This window comes from Heptranchias perlo, chromosome 11, assembly GCF_035084215.1.
Source record: "Heptranchias perlo isolate sHepPer1 chromosome 11, sHepPer1.hap1, whole genome shotgun sequence".
In the NCBI taxonomy this organism is placed as follows: Eukaryota; Metazoa; Chordata; class Chondrichthyes; order Hexanchiformes; family Hexanchidae; genus Heptranchias; species Heptranchias perlo.
This window is the reverse complement of record NC_090335.1, coordinates 31,754,053-31,773,614: the sequence shown is the minus strand read 5'-3', so window position 1 is coordinate 31,773,614 and position 19,562 is coordinate 31,754,053. Positions and strand designations below refer to the sequence as shown.

The following is a 19,562-nucleotide window of genomic DNA, read 5'->3' as shown; positions in this document are numbered from 1 at the left end:
AAACTACAGTACAGATACAGACTGTGAAGTTCAGAGGCAAGGACTTACTGCACATACAGACTGCAAATATCAGCAACAAAACCCCATTGCAGATACAGGTTGTGATATTAAGTAACAAAATACCACTGCACACACAGGCTGTGAATATCAGCAACAAAACCCACTGCAGATACAGGCTGTGAATATCAGCAACAAAACCCTCCTGGAGATACAGGCTGTGAGATTAAGTAATGAAATACCACTGCAGATACAGACTGAATACCAGCAGCAAAATCATACAACAAATTCAGACTGTTAATATCAAAAACGAAACCCCACTGCAGATACAGACTGAATATCAGCAACAAAATCTCCCTGCAGATACAGGTTGTGAATATTACATTGAATTTGCAGCACAGAAACAGGCCATTCATCCCAACTAGTCTATGCTGGTGTTTATGCTCCACGAGTGTCCTACTACCTTATCACCAACAAAACTCCACTGCAGATACAGTTGTGAAATTCAATAATCTGATCAACCCTCAGCTCACGACCTTGTTCCTCTATTTTTTTTGCATCGAAGTGCACCGTTCTCCAGAACAGGTTGCTTATTCACCCTGTTTAAAACTTGTGGTGCATGCTGTCCGCATCTTTTTTCTTGCTGTCACTATCTTGTTGCTGTCACTGTGACCTGATTAAGTGCCTTATGATACATTTTAGCTGGTTTGTAGCCACGGATACAAGTGATAATGGCCGTGATAAATTGGCCATTGCGCACGCACAACTTAATTTCGTTATAACGCAGACACACAAAACATTAAGTGCATTGAGTTACATCATGACATTATCACAACAGTGTGTGTGGCGATGTCACACCACAACCTGATGATGTCAGCAGGAGGCATTCTGAAATCGTGTTGACATTGGTGCCGCACTTTTAATGGCCAGAGTAAGGCTGATGGAAGATGCTCAAACACAGTGAAAAACATGCTTCCTGACTCCTTGTCTAACAAAATCTGACTGTTTTACCGTCATCATTTTTTTTTTAACACTGAGTTGTTGTGATCTGGAATGCACTGCCTGAAAGGGTGGTGGAAGCAGTTTCAATTATAACTTTCAAAAGGAACTGGATAAATACCGGACGGGAAAAATTTGCAGGGCTATGGGGAAAGAGCAGGCGAGTGGGAGTAATTGGATAGCTCTTTCAAAGAGCCGGCACAGGCACGATAGACCGAATAGCCTCCTTCTTTGTCGTTCTATGATTCTATGATCTGCCAACCAGTTGCCGGAGTCAGCAGCTGAAGTTCAATATGCAGCTTTGTAAACAACAGAACCTACCTGAGAAAGTCCCTAAAATAGTGAATGCCCCTATAAAATCCTGACACAAGGATTGAGGTTCATTAGCTGTTTCCACATGAAGCAGTACGGTAAGGTCAGTAATAGTCCCATTGTTGTATTTTGTGAAAGACAGCCAAAGCCCCACACAAATTTGCAACAATAGCGGCTAAAAAGATATGTCTCAGACTTGAGCAAAGAACCAGCATGTGTAATTCACACCTGTAAAAACCAGATGACACCGCAATATATTTGTACAGAGAATCAGTGAACTTGACTGAGCTGTAAGTCTTGCTCTTCTAACACATGGCACTGCCTAGTAACTAAATGATCCATGTTCCTCTATTGCACATATATCAAGGGCAAGCCTTTGAAAAGAAGTCATTCTGATGCATATTTTGTTGCCAAGTTATTGGTTATTTTGTGTTCCTATAATAGATATAAATTAGGAGCAACCCACTTCAAGTGAAACTCTTATTCTTATTTAATTAGTTGAGTCACCTTTCAAAACCTTCTTTTTCAAAAGGTCAACTACATTAATTTGAAGGCAAATACAAATTTAACTATATCAAGTTGCATGTCTTGTCAGACATCAGCAGTCAACAAACCATTTGTTACGATGGTTCCCAAAAGGGACTGAGAAACAGAGTTCTCCTAATATCAATTTATTAGTGGAATTGGAAATGTAACAGCACCACCATAACACTTCCATCTATGGGCTCACAAGTGATAGTGAGGTCCCCTTGAGGAAAATAATCAATGATAATTAATTGATTCCTTCAAGCAGTTTTCAAGTAGTTTAATTAGACACAAAGCTTCAGTCTAATTGGACCAAACTTTGTAAAGACATTCGCAATTACTTGAGAATGCATGCCCACCCCAAGCTGACATATGGGGCTCGATTTTCAAATGCCGGCGGGTTGGCAGCCGGGGGGGCGGGGGGTGGTCAATGGGCACGCGGCAAACCTGGATAATAAAATCTTACCATTTCGCACACAATCGCGAGTTAATTGGTGGCTCGACGTGGCTTCTGGGTTTGCCGTCCGAAAGCTGTGCATTGGGCAGTTGGCGGACTGCGCACCCGCATGACAGGCTGTCAGCTGGAGCGGATCTATTTGAAGGGCCATTGCTCCAAAGGCTTTTACTGGAGCAAAAAGCAAAAAACACAAAGGAGCAGCACAGGGACAAGGCTGCTCCAAAATTTAGTGATGCCTCACTTCAGGTGCTACTGGCCCGGGTGAGGAGGAGGAGGGAAGTGTTTTACCCCGCAGATGGGAGGAAATGCCCTGCCTCTGCCACCAAGAAGGCCTGGCTCGAGGTGGCAGAGGAGGTCACCAGCAGAAGCAACATCTCCTGCACCTGGATCCAGTGCAGGAAGCGTTTCAATGACATAACTGGGTCCGCAAAAGTGAGTTCACTTATTTATTCTCCTGCATTCCGTGGTGCACATCACCCCCACCCCCGCCACAACTCATTCTGCACTGCCAAGACTACTCCATCACATCACTCCTCACACCCACTTATGGCTCATCCTCAACTTACCTGCACTTCCTGAGCACATCCTCACCTCCCCATTAGTCATCCCACCACTACACTCACCGCAATCCTGATTCAATGTGATGTCTCTGTCTCATACTCACCCTCTGGTGCACCTCTTTCACAGTCAGCCTCACCCAAACCAACGCATTCATCGGCTGACCACTTCACCATCACTCACTTGCACGTCTTGTACTTTCTCCTCTTCTCGAAGGGAGCGCAAAATACATGCAACAGGGCGAGGACTGGAGGGGGGCCACAACAAATAGTGGTCCTCACAGACGCGGAGCAGGAGGCCCTGCAGATCAGTCGCACCCTCCAGTGCCTCTCCGTAGGGGAAGCTGAGACTGGCACCCCACAAACGTCTGGTGACACAACTTTAACATTCATCACACACAACATGAATTGATGTTAACAATGATTGGCATCTTCAGCACCTCTGTACGCTCAGTGTGACATGACACATCCGTGATGATGCTTAATATTGCCTTCTGTTCTCTTACAGATCCTTTAGCGACCGCAGTGGCAGCAGAGGGTAATTCCTCAGAGGAGCTACTGGCCTCTGAAAGCACACCGTCACATCTTAGCGAACTGTCCACCAGCGCAGATACTCACACCTCAGTGGGTCCTAGTAGTCAGTCAGTTGGGTTGGCACCTGGTGAGTCACCACACAAAAGTGAGCACAAGCAGACAATGGTGGCAGGGGCAGCTGTGGAGAGTGCGCGTCGGTGGGAGCACTACTCTCCAGGCTCTGCTCAGCTGGAAGCAGGTGCTGAACCCTGGGGGCCATCCATGAAAAGGAGAATGATCGAGGGGCAGCAGCACATTTGCGAGATACTGGAACAGATGCCACATACTCTCTCTGCAATAGCGCAGAGGATGGAGGAGTCCAACTCCTGCATTAGTGGAATGGCAGCACAGGTATGTGACAGAATCTGAGATAGTGTCGCAGGTAAGTGCGGTAATGTCTGCGTTGGAAAGAAGATTAGCCTCCATTGAGCTTCAAGCACGGCTCAAAATGAATCCATTCAGGCCCTGACAACGGCCGTTCGGACTCAGGGTGAACAACGTTCTACCGCCTTAAACAGGCAGACAGAAACTTTACAACTGGGCTTCCAAGGCATCACACACATCCTCCAAACTGTTGTCCAACAGGGTGGTAGGAGTGATGTGGGCCTGGCCCAGGAGGGGGATGATGGCGAAAAGAGACATGGAAGGGGGGGGGGGGGACACCACTCAAAGCGCCCCCACGGTCTCACTCATTGCCCCCCTCTCAATCAGTACCTGCAATGCTGCCTCCTCTCCAGGTGGCCGAGTCAGCCCCTACACAGGTACAAGTGGAGCAGTCTTTGGAGGGGCCCTCATGGGCTCCAAAACCCAGAGGGCGTAAGCCAAAAGCATCTAAGCAGTCAAGGCATGAAGATGAGTAACCAGCCACTACCTCTGCTGCAGCCAGAGGGGATGCACCACGTAGAAGCAGTAGGAAGAGAAAGGCTAAGGATTTGTGATCATGAAGGGTATGCACAAGGGTGTGTAACAGACTGTCATGTTTTTCATTTATATTTGATTGTTGTTATATTCATGTTAAACGTTATCATTCTCACCTCTACTGCCACGTCTTGCCCATTCTTGACTGGCTTTTGTGATAGCGCCCTTTCATGAGTTTCACCATGAAAGGCGACACTTGACCTCACCCAGTGGGTCACTTTACAGTGGGTGTATGTGTAGTTGCAGCACTGTTTTGTGCGGGGGGCGGGGGTGCTGGTGTTGGCTCTGCTCTTTCCAGATGATGTGAGGACTGGACTATTCTCACTTTCTGATTTTACAAGAACCGTTCACATACGAGTGACTCCCTGGCATCACGAGCAGCCAGGTGAGCCGCTGCTCTGCCCATGAGTTCGTCCTCCTCCTCCTCCTCCTCAATGTGGATGGCAGATGTGGATAGGGCCTCCTCAACTGGTAACCCTTTCTGTTGCGTCATGTTGTTCAGGACACAACACACTACTATAATGATACCCACACTCTCTGGTGCATATTGAAGTGCTCCCCCAGAATGATCGAGGCACCGATATTGCATCTTCAACTGCTCTATTGTGTGTTCAATTATAGACCTGGTGGCGATGTGGCTGTCGTCGTACTGATGGGGTTCCTCAGAGGTGTCATTAGCCACGTGTGTAGAGGGTATCCCTTGTCCCAGAGGAGCCAGCCCTTAAGGGTGTTCGGTTTGTGGAAGAGGCCCGGGATGTTGGATTCCCTCAGAATGAATGAATCATGGCAGCTGCCAGGGAATCTGGTGCACACGTGAAGAAATCTTTTGCAGTGGTCACAAACGAGCTGAGCGTTGATGGAGTGATACCCCTTTCTGTTGATGAACAGTCCTGGCTCGTGTGGTGGTGCTCGTATTGCTATATGGGTGCAATCTATTGCACCCTGTACACGTGGGAAGCCAGCCACAGAGTGGAATCCCACTGCCCTCTCGGTCTGGCTGAGGTCAAACATGGGGAAGGTGACACGAGGCCCTGCAAAACAAGCTGTCGGTGACCTGCCTTATGCACTTGTGTGGAGACGACTGAGAGATCCCGGCGATGTCCCCTGTGGCACCCTGGAATGATCCAGAGGCGAAGAAGTTGAGAGCAGTGGTGACTTTAACTGTGACGGATAATGACATGCCGCTCGGCATGAAGAAGGCTGCAGATGTCTGCAACGACCTGACGACTCATTATCAGCTTCCGTATGCACTGCTCCTCAGAGAGGTCCAGGAAGCTGATCCTCTGGCGAGGGTAGTGCCTCCTGCGATGACGCTCCCTGTGTTGTTCCCCTCTGTGCTCTTGTGCTGGTGCCTGTGGCGTAGCACTGTGTTGTGGAGCTCCAAGTGGTGGAAGTGCACGCCGTGCCTGGCAAGGCTGGTGACGTTCCTCGTCCTTGGATGTAGTGGTGAATGCAGCCATCGCTCCTCATCCTGATGGTGTCAGTTTGAGGGGGTCCAAAAGGTTGGTAAATATGTGTAAACAGAACAATTCTGAGTGTAAACCAAGAATTTTCAGTCTAAACACAAAGATCTCCCAGCCAAAAGTTTGTCTGAGAACTGAGTGTCCTGCTGCAATAACTCACCTTTTATCCCCATCTGACAAACAGGCATTTAAATGTCCAAATGGCTGCTGGCTGAAACACGTCTCCTACAACATGGAGTGTTTCACACAGCAAGGGAAACACACAGAGGCTGAATGAAAATTGTTCCCCTGCCTCAATCACCATGAAATTAACTACTTTAACAACTTCAACAACCTTAATAAGTGCTTTAAATATCAGCCCGCCGGCTTTAATTGCCGACGGGACTTCCGGATTCCTGAAGCGCGCGCACGCACGCACACACAGATGGGTCTGTGTGAAACCCGGAAGTCGGTGATTTTCCCTGCCCCCCCCGCACCCGGACTGTCAATTGAAAATCGGCCCCATGACATCTAATTGGTAAATTGGTCAATTTTTTTTTAAAAACAAAACATTATCTTCATTTTCAATGAGCTTGAAGCTCCTAATGTCACAAAGAACATGGGTGTCAATGCATTGTGTTGAGGATTCTATAACCCTTTTTGCATCATTTATCTAATCCAAAAAAATGTAGATATAAGAATCATATTTGCACAATTAAGAGAATAGTAAAAAAGTGACTGCACTGGATGTGTTACTCTCCGATTCCCAGCTGAATCCCTTTACCATCATTAAAAAAAAGTGAACTATACTCATAACACTTACACTTCATGGAGAGCTGCTTGCGATGTGATGTTTCATTCACATTCATGAAACTTTCCAGAACTCATTGTGCGGCTTGTTGCTTGGAGATAGATGGTTGCCTCATTTCCGTAGTTAAAGCTGCGACACATAGATCGCCCTAGAATATCTTCTTGCTCAGGGCTTTCATCAAACTGCTGTACTAAACTTCATCGATTAATTACATAAAACAATTCAATCCCTCTGTAATGTTATCGACAGAGAAACTCTCCTTTTTCAAACGCGTATTTAAAAGTTCTTGTAGTAATGTAACTAACGACGGTGGGTATCACTCTATAGTGTGAGTCTGAGCATGCTGCAGCTGGCTTGTCGAAACTCACTGTCCAGGCTGATAAATAATGACCACTTCAAGATAATGGAGGACAACCAGTATCCATTAAACTGTTGCCCTGTAAGGAGTCAATGCACTCAGGAGAGGGGAAGGGAAAAATTGGCAAGATAAAACAAAACAGTGCACCCTTGATACTGACCTCAACTGTAAGAAATGCATTCAGACCAAATTGAGATAAGCAAAATTGTTGTTGAACCATCTTTAGTATCCACCAATATGAGAGAGAAAATTTTTGCAGCAACTGTGAGGCATTGCAGCTTTACGGATAAATAATAGTGACTCACCTCCTGACTCCCCAAAGCTTTTCCATCATCTACAAGGCACAAGTCAGGAGTATGATGGAATACTCTCCACTTGCCTGGATGAGTGCAGCTCCAACAACACTCAAGAAGCTCAACACCATCCAGGACAAAGCAGCCCGCTTGATTTGGCACCCCATCCACCACCCTAAACATTCACTCCCTTCACCACCAGCGCACAGTGGCTGCAGTGTGTACCATCCACAGGATGCACCGCAGCAACTCGCCAAGGCTTCTTCAACAGCACCGCCTAAACCCGCGACCTCCACCACCTAGAAGGACAAGAGCAGCAGGCACATGGGAACAACGCTACCTGCATGTCCCCCTCCAAGTCACACACCATCTCGACTTGGAAATATATCGGCGTTCCTTCATCGTCGCTGGGTCAAAATCCTGGAACTCCCTTCCTAACAGCACTGTGGGAGAACCTTCACCACACAGACTGCAGCGGTTCAAGGGGGCTCACCACCAACTTCTAAAGAGCAATTAGGGATGGGCAATAAATGCTGGCCTCGCCAGCGACACCAACATCCCATGAACAAATAAAAAAAAAATTAAAGTTGGAAAAGGTGATTAATGAGTTCTGTAAGACAATGTGTGGATAAGCACAAATGTTTGATAAAAGGAGAAAGCTGCAAGCACTGGAAATTGCAGCAGGTCCGTCCACATCCCGGTTAGAAACCCTTTATCAGGACTCGCAAAGTTTTGATGATGGGGCTCTACTTGAAACATTAGCCTTCTTTAGTCTTTACAGATGCGCCTGGGCATTTCCAACACTTTCTTCTTTTATTTTAAGAAATATTTGTCTGTACTTGGAGTGAGCCGTGGCTCAGTGGTAGCATTCCTGTCTGAGTTGGAAGGTTATGGGTTCAAGCCCCACTCCTGACAGCTCTGGCGGGCGGAGACAAGAGTTCCGGTCTCTGAATATTGGGTTGACATCCAGCGGGATACTCGTGGCCAACGAGAGTGAGTACCCCCCCTACCTCCCCCCGTAGCCATGGCAAACAGGAGATCAGAGCTCCAGTCTCTGTGTATTATGTTGCCATCCTGGCGGTCCAATGGGAGTAGAGTGGTGACCGCCCCCCATCAAATCTAGCCCGTTCTCCTGATAGGGGCTGTGAGTCAGACTAATGACCTGGCCTCATGTAAGGTCTTTATTGCGGAACTGATCCAGAACAAGATCTGCTGAATGCAAAAATAGTGGGAGAAATGGGTGGCCGTATGTGCTGCTTGACATCGAAGAGAAAGAAGAAAAGATAAGACCATACTTACAGCAAAGAGCTTTCTGCAGTCTTCGTAGCTTCATAGCAGTTCTGTACGCAGAAAACCTGACATTATTTAGATCGGCTGCAGAAAAAGATACACAAAATATTTTCAGTGGAGTGTTTCAACAGTAAACTCACATCACTATAAGCCATTTGAGTAGGTATAGATTTCATCCCACAAAATATGCACCTCTTTCAACAATGTATGGATGATATTTTGCAAATTAAGCCTCATGAACCTACAAAAGCTGAATTATAGAAATATACAAAACCAACTCCGGTAAAATAGTGGAGGAATGAATTTCACACAAACCATTAAACTTCTTTAACACTAGTATCGGATGCCTTAATTTCAGGATCTTAGAGAATAATAGGTAGATGGGAATGATGACAAAGCTGTAATGTTGTTGAAATTCAAATTTTGGTTACCAACTGTCATGTTAATTCCAAAATGAGATTTCAGCCTTAAAAGACTCATGTGTGCTTATTATTTTCATGGAATATATTCTGTGCAGTTCATAGGGACTTTTGTCTCCCGTTAGTTCCCTTTCTTTTCCTGTTAACGGTGGGTATGTACTGGTGAAGGAATTACAAAATGTTATATACTCTCTGTAAATGTATTCGTTGATAATCTTGGTTTATTAAAATTTCAGCACAGAAATTCTAATGCAATCATTGAAAGGTTAATTTTATTATACAGTCAACTGGAATTTTGTTAAGAAATGTCCATTTTATACACTCACACATACACTCTCTCCCAGAATTTCAGTTCCCAACACTCTGATAACAGTAAATCATTCACAGCTGTTACAGGTCACATACCATTGATTTGCAGTACGTGGGTCTGATACCACTCAACGGGAGTTCCACGCTTTAAAATATGAAGTACAATTCAGCTCACAAGTGTCATTCCGGGACTTGCAGACCCTAGGATCTCTCATTTTTACTCACTTTTTTCATTTCTAACCTCAAATGCCTACTAATTCATTGAAGTTAATTCTCCAGATTTATATTTTGGACTGAAATTAAGTATTTAATTCTAACAGTGAGCTAATTTGGCCAGTTGTGGAAGTAGAATCTTGCCTTTACATGATGCAGGTCCTCTACAGATCTGGCTGAAATTTACTTTGGCTTTTCAACAATTAAAATGGAGCAGATCATAGGGAACACTGAATATCTCTAAGGTCACAAAATACAATGAATATCTGTTGTTCACTGGAATGAGATTTGTTGTATAAAATTAAGCGAATGGCCATGCAAATGGTGATAAGCATGCATTTTAATCAGTCTGAACTCTGGACATGATGAATGGATGAAAATGAAAAATTATTCATCTTTTATTGACTACAAATCTTTAATTCCCTACATGACAATGCTATTGTAACAAAAATCATGTTGTTAACTCTGGTGCTGGATTAAAAAGGGAAAGAGTTTATATTTTCAAGTTTACTTTATATAATCATGTGGGATAGAAACATTTAATTTTAAATCACTGCTCACTGTACTGCTGCATTACATTTGGACAAGGATGATTGTCATTGTGGCACGTTACTGTCTAATTAGCTAGGGAAAAAGTCAACCTCACTGGCATACAAGGGTGCATCTTGTGTTTTATGCTTTGTTAATGAGCAAAGATCTTCTGTTCTGCTCCAGAATATTCAGCTGTTATAGTGGAGTCTTGATTATCTGCCTTCCTGCTTATGTTTGAGAATTTCTGCAGGAGAAAGCCTTGTGTGAAATACTTATCGCACAGGCCACTGATGTTTCTTTTCTTACTTCTATTTCATCTTTTCATCGTGAATAATGAAAGCACATTATTTTATTATATTTGCATTATACTTGTTTTTATTCCTGTTCAGATTATTGCTGCACTATCCATTTAAGAACTAATTTTGGGGACTCCTTATTATCTACCTGTTCCCATTAGCCACTAGGGAATCCCCTTCATTATGGGAAATAAAGGAGGTTCCAGTGTACATTTGCTCCATGAAATAACCTACGAGTCTAATTCCACAAAATTCAGTCTTAATCCTTGATAAAACAAATTCTATTAAAAGCACAGATTGACTCACAGGCTGAACGTCATAGAATGGAAGGTAAGAGGAAACCAATATCAAAAAAAAATGTGCTTATGTAAATCAAAAGTTACATATGGTAGATAACACAAAGGATATTTCAAAATGTGCTTTTTTTTCCTCTGTCTAACCATCTGAAGTATTTACACTTTCACAGTGAAACCTGCAGAGGCCTGTGTGAGATGTGAATGAGGATTGCACACAACAATGCTGGCAGTAAACAGAGGCCCATGGAAATAATGGTATGGGGTCAAAGAGAAAAATCCAAAGAAACCCAGAAATCTGTGCTGTGAATAATCGACCACATGCAGACTGCACTCCAATGCAAAGTGTTAACTGCTGCTTTGCTTTGCATATGCTTTCACAAGAAACCCTTTTGTAACTACTATTAATTATGTCTGGCAAAAATTCAAATTTTAACAGCACTGCTAAAATAGATGACAATAAAGATTCCTGTGGAATTTCAGAATACTAATCATTTTTATAACTAGTGCAATGATATTGAAATGCCATCTTTTCCATTTTGAATTTTTTTTTCATCCTCTCAGCTAACCTTATTAACTCACAGGCTGCTGAAATCATGGCCCGTCTCCAAGTACATTCCCAGGTTCTTTTCCCCAATGCTTCCTCTTCTTAACAAAGCAATTCATTGCAAATTGTGGTGGCACATTGTTCAAATTCAAAAACGCAGCGTGTTCAATGGCTTTCTTACCTAGCGACTGATAAAGCTCCGTCATCTTGGGGTGATCCCAGCAGGTAGTCTGGGTCTGGTGGCTGAAAGAAAGAGACAGGAAGAGAAAAAAAAGGAATAGGAATTAGCTGAACCTGAACAGATAAAAGCTGTGCTCTCGCATAATGAGAGCTAAATCTTCAAATATTTCTTCTGCTTGACCTTTTCATTCTTTGATTGCTGATTAACTAAGCTTGGAAGCTTTAGAGGGGGAAAAAAAACACAGCAGTCGACTTTGTTCCTTTTTGCTTTGGCAGTTCCCAAAATGCACTAAGGAGCTCAGGATAAGTTTTCAGAACAAGTGGATTACTGAATCAAAAGCAAGCTTCTCTGACGATTACTGGCCCAGTCTTACTTTGTATGCAGACTGCATGGAGGCTGCAGGTATTTGCCTTGACCTAAACAAATATTGCAGTTTTTTTTCAGCGTTAGAGAGGAGATGGCCATCAATGCAAGCAAACGGGGGGGAAACAGGATGGGGGACGGGGAGTGGTGAGAAGCAAAGACTGGTGCCCGGCAAGTCGTTTTCTTTACACAGTTCTCTGTCATTTTCAAAAGCTTTTCTTAACGGTGAGCTGGGGCGGGGGGTGCAGAGCACTGTTTGAAGTCGTTCCACAGATCTGTCTGCTCAGCACTTCTTTGGGCTTCCAAATCCACTTGAAAACACAACAGCATCAGTAATCAAGAGAAGGAGGCAGAAAACAAAAGGAAGACGGGGTGGGGAGGTAGGGGGAGTGTAGGGGGAGGTTGGCAGCCCGCAAATAACTGCTGCTCAAGGTCGCACTTTCGGACGAGGGGTTTTCATTTACAGGCTTCAACTGAATTAAGTCACACCTTTGTTAGTAATGGAATGCAGCAAACAGTTAAAATAAAACAGAAAATGATTTATCTTATTCAGAGTTCATTTAAGGTTATATTCCTCTGTCCTGGGGCCATTGCTTCACAGAAACCAGTCTCCACCCGATCCTTGTTCACTGGTCTATCTCGAGTTCAAAACTTCTTTGTTGCCCTTTCAGCTCCCTTATGCTCCAGCAATTCCAAGCCAGGTCCGGGGTGGCATTAACTAATCTTGCACCAAACCAGAAGCAACTACAGGACAAATTCTTTTATCGGTGAGAGGTCACAGACCTCGGGTGCCGCGAGTCCACTCCTCACCTGTCATTCTAACAACCTATAATCTTTGCCTCACAGGGGAAGAAAGACTCTCCTTTGCAGCTGAGACCGGAGCAGAATCCAGGCGTTTTTAAAGTGCAACTTACAGCACCTGTAATGGTCCCTGCACAAAACAGCTGCACCTTGTCTGCTGCTGTTCCTACGTCTGCCCTCCTCAGATTCTGAAGTGGAGAACTATCACGTTATCAACATTGTTAAAAAAAAAACCTGCACTGACTTTGTTACGATTCGAAGTTACTGCAATCGAGCGAGTTACGTTGATGAATGAGTTTCTCTCCACCTACCCCTTAAGCTGCTCCCTCATTGCACTTAAGCAGTTAGTTCCAGCAGCACACTTTTCACAGCCTGTAAATAAGAAATGGAGCACACCACACAAATGGCAAAGAAAAAAAAAGCAGAGCTCAAGAATAGTGCTGTGCTGATCACACATGGGGAGGGAGCCTGTACATCAGACGGGGAGGAGCTTCCAGACCATAACCCTCCCCCACTCAACCGATTAGTAAAACTCTCAGAAAATCCAGCTTTCATAGTAAATTGAGTTGGATTGGGATGGGAGGGGGGACAGAGGGAGAGTATACAATGTACAATTGCCACAAAGGGCAGTGCTGAATCATACATAATCCTGCTCACCCTCCAGCCCTTTCTGGAAGTGAATGACATAGCTGAGAAACGATCTGTAATTTTGACACTTTTCCCTCCTTTTTGAACTACGGCAATGCTAAGTGTCCAAACAGACACACAGCAGGTGAACAATACCCAATTGCAATATCAATTCTGAGGACCTTTGCCCAGTGCTCCTCCACAAATCATGGGTCTTTTTAATGTCTTGAAAAGATGAATCATTTCTTTGCAGCAGAAACGACAAAAACTAGAAAATCATTTACAATTAAACATTTACAACCAGTGGGAGATTATAAATAAAGCACTACAAGATTCTCACTGATTCCCCGGTGAAGTTTTTTTTAAACAAGAGTTGCAAAATCTCCTACCTACCCCAATGTCTAACTTTCTAACAAAAAGTGGGGCTGACAGCGCAGATCATTAACCTTTCCACTCTCGTATCAGCCAATTGATCTTTGAAAGAGCAGGGAACGGAGTGTCTGGAGCTCTCACTTCACTCAGCACTCAGGGAGCTGTACTCTGATCAGAGACGATTGTGCAATGTCAGGAATGCATGGCAATAAGGCGTACAGTGCCATTCAAATGCCTCCCCATCATTTAACCTCTCCCTAGACAATCAGTGCCAACAGCTGAGTGCCACCATTTCCTCCTCCTATTTCCCAGTGAACGATATGATTACACCAGATGTCTGTTAGGTTATTGTTTGTTCAAATGCTTCTACAGAATAATTACGGGGAATGACATGGAAGGGTTAGGTTATTGTTTGTTCAAATGCTTCCACAGAATAATTACGGGGAATGACATGGAAGGCCTCAGCTGGTTGGCACCTGAAGAATGCAACCTGGCTTACACGACTGAGTAGCTAGTAGTAAACACACTGAAATGATTGCAATAATGAGAACGGTGTTAGGACTACACTTTGGTGGCCGAGGGATGGGGAGTGGGGGAGGGATGGAAACAGGACAAACTGAAAACCCAAAGCAGTCAGAAGGTAGCCGATTTGGTTTTAGTTAAAATTGCCTTGGGTCAAACAGCTCTGGGTTTGGAGGAGTCTGTCCCGGTAAAAACCAATTGGCAGAACACATATGCATAGCCAATGTTACATTTTCTGTTCTGTGTTTGGAGGAGGTGGGGGGGGGGGGAGGGCAAGAACTGTCCTTTTGCGCATATGTAGTGGCCATTTGCTCCTGCTCCTCCTGGCTCCACATTAAGTTGTTAAAAAAAAAACTTACCTTTTCTTTAGCAGCCTCCAGCGGTTCCTTTAAGGATTCCTGGTTAGGTTGTGATACACGCAGACAAACCGAGCAGAATATACGGATTTGGTAGTGGGGTCCTAAAACAGGTGATACACTCCTGATCAGAATGTTCAAGGGGCCTAATGACCATTTTAGGTGAGCATACTTAGAAGTCACCAACAGCCAAACTGGCAGCCTGCATACTTCCAGGGGAATCAGGTGCATGGGATCGTGCCCAGAAATTGATCCCCCCCAACGTGAATTTTGTGCCCAAAAAACGGGTGCAATGGGAAACAATTTCTTCACCAAAGACCTGGAATGTCCTCCATGGGTGCAACCCGGATTTAGACCCAAAAATGCACCCATTCCCTCAATGTCAAGTTATGCTCAAATTTCCTGCGAATCTCATTAGAATATGTCCGAGCATAAAATGGGCACAAATCAACGTAAATAATCGGGGCCCAAGGAAAGCGCCAAACTCACACCATATATTTCAAAAATTGAAGTTTTAACTCATTTAACCATCATTCATGCACGTCAGGCATACATGTTTAAGAACCTATAATCGGGGAAGATTTAAAATTTTTAATGTGACTTATACTTATGTCATAAAAATGTATTAAAAGAAAATACGGAGCAGGTCTCAGTGAGGCTAAATTTTAGAAAAAGGCTCATAAAACTGCAATAAAACACCAGAAAAATGACTGCTGCACCTGAAAATCTGGTCGTAACTTTAAGAGAGCCACTGAGCAAACGGAATTGTCGGAAACTGGTATATGAGGCTCTGTAACTTGGGGGCAGGGCCAGTTTTATGAGCAGAGATGCATTTGGGTGGAAGGATCGATAGACGGCCGTAAAAGATTGAAGAGATTTGGGCATATTGTACTTATGCGCGTTACTCACTCATGCCCAAAATTCCTCGATCCTTTAGGTCACATATTTGATTTGTGCCCCAGTTACTTGTGTTCTGGGCAGCAAAAATGGAGGAAATTCAAGGCCAGAATGTTTATCTCTACACTTTTAATAATCAACTTTATTCAACTGAAAGCTTCAACGTCATAATCCATTGCTGTGAGGAAAAAGACAGAAATCCCTCCAGGTAAATCAAACTTCCATTAGGCGTGGAAAATCATGTACAGTGCACTGACGTCTGTGCCCGAATTCCTGATAAACGCTTCCGTCACATGAAGCTCCGCGCCAGGAGAGCTAATTCATAAAATCTACCTCAGCGCCTCATATTGGGTACAAATCCACGGGCAGCAATCTCTGATATCAACTATATTCAACATGTTTGAGGATAGAAAATAAGTGTTCACCACACAAGACATCACAACTAAGGTTGATCTCATCCTCACCCAACATTCACACTCATGCATTTTTTAGCAAGGTCACTGGGTAGTGACCAGTAGCAAGACACCTGGCTGACTTCTTTCCCTTCACTAGTCCAGAGGACGCTGAAGTCCCTTCTGTTGCTCAGGCGATGATAAGCTAACTCAGTAGAGGCCTGGATTGAACCTTGAACCTTTGGACCTTTATTATTCGCTGCCGTACCATGTGGTCTATTTACCCATTGAGCCATTGGGTGAAGTTCCTCCTCCAGTTGTTTATTTTGCTCCTTATTTAAGTCCTCCCACACTAACTGCCATTCTCTAAAGAAAATCTAGCAAGTAAAATATTGCCAGGCCTTTGCCAATATCACTCTATCATCGGCAGCCATGAAAGAAAAAAGAAACAACTTGCATTTATAAAATGCCTTTCATGTCCTCATGTCCCAATGCACTTCATAGCGAATGAATTAATTTTGAACTGTGGTCATTGTTGTTTTATAGCCAAAAGACTCAACCAACCATTGTACACACGGTTAAGATGCAAAATTGTGCTACTTGGATAGCAAACTGTGCCATTCCCACTAAGTATAGAAATTTGTGGCATTTGTCACAGGATGTTGTGCAGTGCCAAATCATTTGCCACTTTAGAATAAATAACTTGTAGTCACAGTAGCGGCAAGAAGGTTCCCCTACCCTTTGACTGTGGAATGAGACATGGAGGAAAACAGTTCAATCCAAAAAATCTATGTATTCGCTGAGGCTCAACCAGGAGAATTTTTTTTTGGAATCTGCTCCCAATTCCAGCAGCTAGTTTTTGTTGTACATCACGTAGTTTATACAAGTGCAAAGAACATTCTTCACTCTACTCAAATAGGGTGACATAGAAACATAGAAAATAGGAGCAGGAGTAGGCCATTCGGCCCCCTCGAGCCTGCTCTGCAATTCAATATGATCATGGCTGATCCTCTATCTCAATACCATATTCCCGTTCTCTCCCCATACCCCTTGATGCCCTTTGTGTCTAGAAATCTATCTAGCTCCTTCTTAAATATATTCAGTGACTTGGCCTCCACAGCCTTCTGTAGTAGAGAATTCCACAGGTTCACTATCCTCTGAGTGAAGAAATTTCTCCTCATCTCAATCCGAAATGTTTTACCCTGCATCCTAAGACTGTGACCCCTCGTTCTGAACCCCCCCCCCCTACCCCAGCCAGGGGATACATCCTCCCTGCATCCAGTCTGTCTAGGCCTGTCAGAATTTTATATGTTTCAATGAGATCCCCTCTCATTCTTCTAAACTCGAGTGACTCCAAAAGCTCTGGCAATACATACAAAATCCACCAGCAGGCAAGTGCAGCAGAAATCTGTCTCAGGGTCATTCACAATTCAAGCCATTCAGTAAAGCTGACCAAGTACCATGAGTTGATGATATCTCGTAGGTTTTATACGACGAACAGAGCTTCAGGTTGTTGGTTTTTACCAAAAGTTTCCCATTTGTTTTCTGACTCAGTTCATTTGCTTTTTTCTGATTTTCACCCATTTTCACCACTCTCTGATAACAATATTTTTTTCTATCGATACTGGCAGAGTTTGCACTCCAAAAACTGCGTCTGGTTTTCCAAAACGTCCACACTTTCTTTTCCTGCCCTGGATCCCAATTTCAAAATGCAATCACTGCTGCTAGTTCCAGAGCACAATGGGAAGAAAGCAGACGAGACCACAACAAGAATGATTACCAATGACATGTGCACTTTTCTTTCCAATTTTTATATTTTTCATTTTGACTTTTACCTGCTTTTGAAAAGACCAAAATAAACCGTGAAAAGTTATTGCAAAATAGTTTCAAAAATTAAATAAACAGAAATGGGAAGCTGTAACTATGAATTTAATGAATAACAAAATAATGCAATCAAAGAACAGTTGCAATAAAACAAATTTTGGCAATGTGATCTTAGAGCTTCTGATAATTATCTAATTGTTTAGTAACAAAGATTTGGTGAATTATTCAAATTGAATTAATCTGATTCATTTGTTTTCTACAAAATAATGAACATTAATTTGTGCTTCTTAATAACACAATAATAAGTAGAAGTATATGAGTTGTCATTTCTTAGTCTCACACCTGTGCAAATACCTTCGATCCTACTGTCTGAGGCTGAACCAGTCCATCCGCAACCTTGGCATCCTATTTGACCCAGAGCTGAGCTACCGACTCCATATCCTTTCCATCACAAAAAAACGGCTACTTCCATCTCCGTAACATTGCCTGTCTCCACCCCTGCATTTACTCTTCTGCTGCTGAAACCCTCATCCATGCCTTTGTTACCTCTACACTCGACTATTCCAATGCTCTCCTCACCTTGCACTCTCCGTAAATTTGAATTCATCCAAAACTCTGCTGCCTGTATCCTAACTCGCACCAAGTCCTGTTCACCCATCACCCCTGTGCTCGTTGACCTACTCGTTGCTCCTGGTCCAGCAACACCTCCATTTTAAAATTCTCAGCTTTGCTTTCAAATCTCTCCATGGCCTCGTCCCTCCCTATCTCTGTAACCTCCTGCAACTCTACAACCCTCCGAGATCTCTGCACTCCTCCAATTCTCGCGCATCCCCGATTTTCTTCACTCCACCATGCCTTCAACTACTTGGGCTCTAAGCTCTGGAATTTCTTTGCTAAACCTCTCCAGCTCTCTACATCTCTCTCCTTGATTATGGTGCAGTTACAAAAAAAATAATTTGGTAGTAACAACAGATATTGACAGAAGGCTAAGGCTAAGAAATCCAACTCTTGATATAATCACAGAATGACTGTTAACGAAACTCATCCTTTGCGGAGCTCTCCCAGCACTCCCTGTCCTAGAGGAAGTGCCTAACACTTTTGTTGACACCCAACACCTCCTTTTCATTTTTGTTTTTAAACTGACGTTTTTTAGTGAAGCGGTGAAATCTAAAGATGAGAACTGTAAACATAATTATGAAGACAACTAATCAAACATTATAGTAAGAGTACGTGTTCCCCCCCCCCCCAAGGAATTGTTTGCAGATAATTTAATATAGTGCAAAAAATGTTTAACACCTAAGTTACATTGATGAAAAGAGTTAGTTTTGATTGTTGCTGCAAACCCAAACATTACAGAAATAGCCTAATAACTTTTTGAAAAATGGTGCTAGGATATGATACACCTTTATAGCTATTTGTTTACACCAGTGTTGGTTCAAAGTGCCAGTTCTCCATTGTACAGTTAATAGATGAATTTTGCAGTTCATCAAAGGTCTTAGAATTTTTTTATCCCCAATTTTTCTCCTGAATTCCCCTGCTTTCCTGAAGGCAGCAACTCACTCTGGGGCACTGTTTCATTGGTGCCAGCAACTCCCTTTCTGTTACCTAGCTCAAGTGTTGGCCAAGACATTGTATTGGTAAACTATTCCACTCTGAGAAGCACCATGGCCAAGCTCAACCCTCTCCTCACCTAACATCCATGTGCACTTTCTAAGTGTTGAGTTGAATGGGCCTATACTGTCTGGAGTCTAGAAGCATGAGAGGTGATCTCATTGCAACATATAAGATTATGAAGGGGCTTGACAGGTTAGATACTGAGAGATTGTTTCCCCTGGCTAGAGAGTCCAGAACTAGGAGGCATAGTCTCAGGATAAGTGGTCAGCCATTCAAGACTGAGATGAGGAGGAAATTCTTCACTCAGGGTTGTGAATCTTTGGAATTCTTTACCCCAGAGGGCTGTGGATGCTGAGTCATTTAACATATTCAAGGCTGGGATGGATAGATTTTTGGACTAGGGGGATCGGGGGATATAGGGATCAGGCGGGAAAGTGGAGTTGAGATCGAAGATCAGCCATGATCTGATTGGT

The 19,562-nt window shown here is 43.6% G+C and overlaps 1 protein-coding gene and 1 long non-coding RNA gene across 17 annotated transcripts in view; one reads left to right on the top strand and one right to left on the bottom strand.

The window, feature by feature from the left end:
• Window positions 1-19,562, bottom strand: part of dmd (dystrophin) — a 1,591,310-nt gene that overhangs the window by 87,518 nt on the left and 1,484,230 nt on the right. For 12 of the 16 annotated variants that reach the window (XM_067992781.1, XM_067992785.1, XM_067992782.1 and 9 more), the window contains 2 exons: window positions 11,322-11,383; window positions 8,542-8,616 (listed from right to left, as the gene is read on the bottom strand). In XM_067992781.1, coding sequence (XP_067848882.1) covers window positions 8,542-8,616; window positions 11,322-11,383 — 137 coding nt within the window. Of the gene's footprint in view, window positions 1-8,541; window positions 8,617-11,321; window positions 11,384-12,796; window positions 12,939-19,562 lie in introns of those variants that run through there. The other 4 variants (XM_067992797.1, XM_067992796.1, XM_067992795.1 and 1 more) reach the window with 4 other exon arrangements.
• Window positions 11,605-19,562, top strand: part of LOC137327214 (uncharacterized) — a 33,388-nt gene continuing 25,430 nt past the window's right edge. Inside the window, exon 1 of the long non-coding RNA XR_010964389.1 lies at window positions 11,605-11,723. This is a non-coding gene — a long non-coding RNA (uncharacterized lncRNA). The remainder of the gene's footprint in view (window positions 11,724-19,562) is intronic.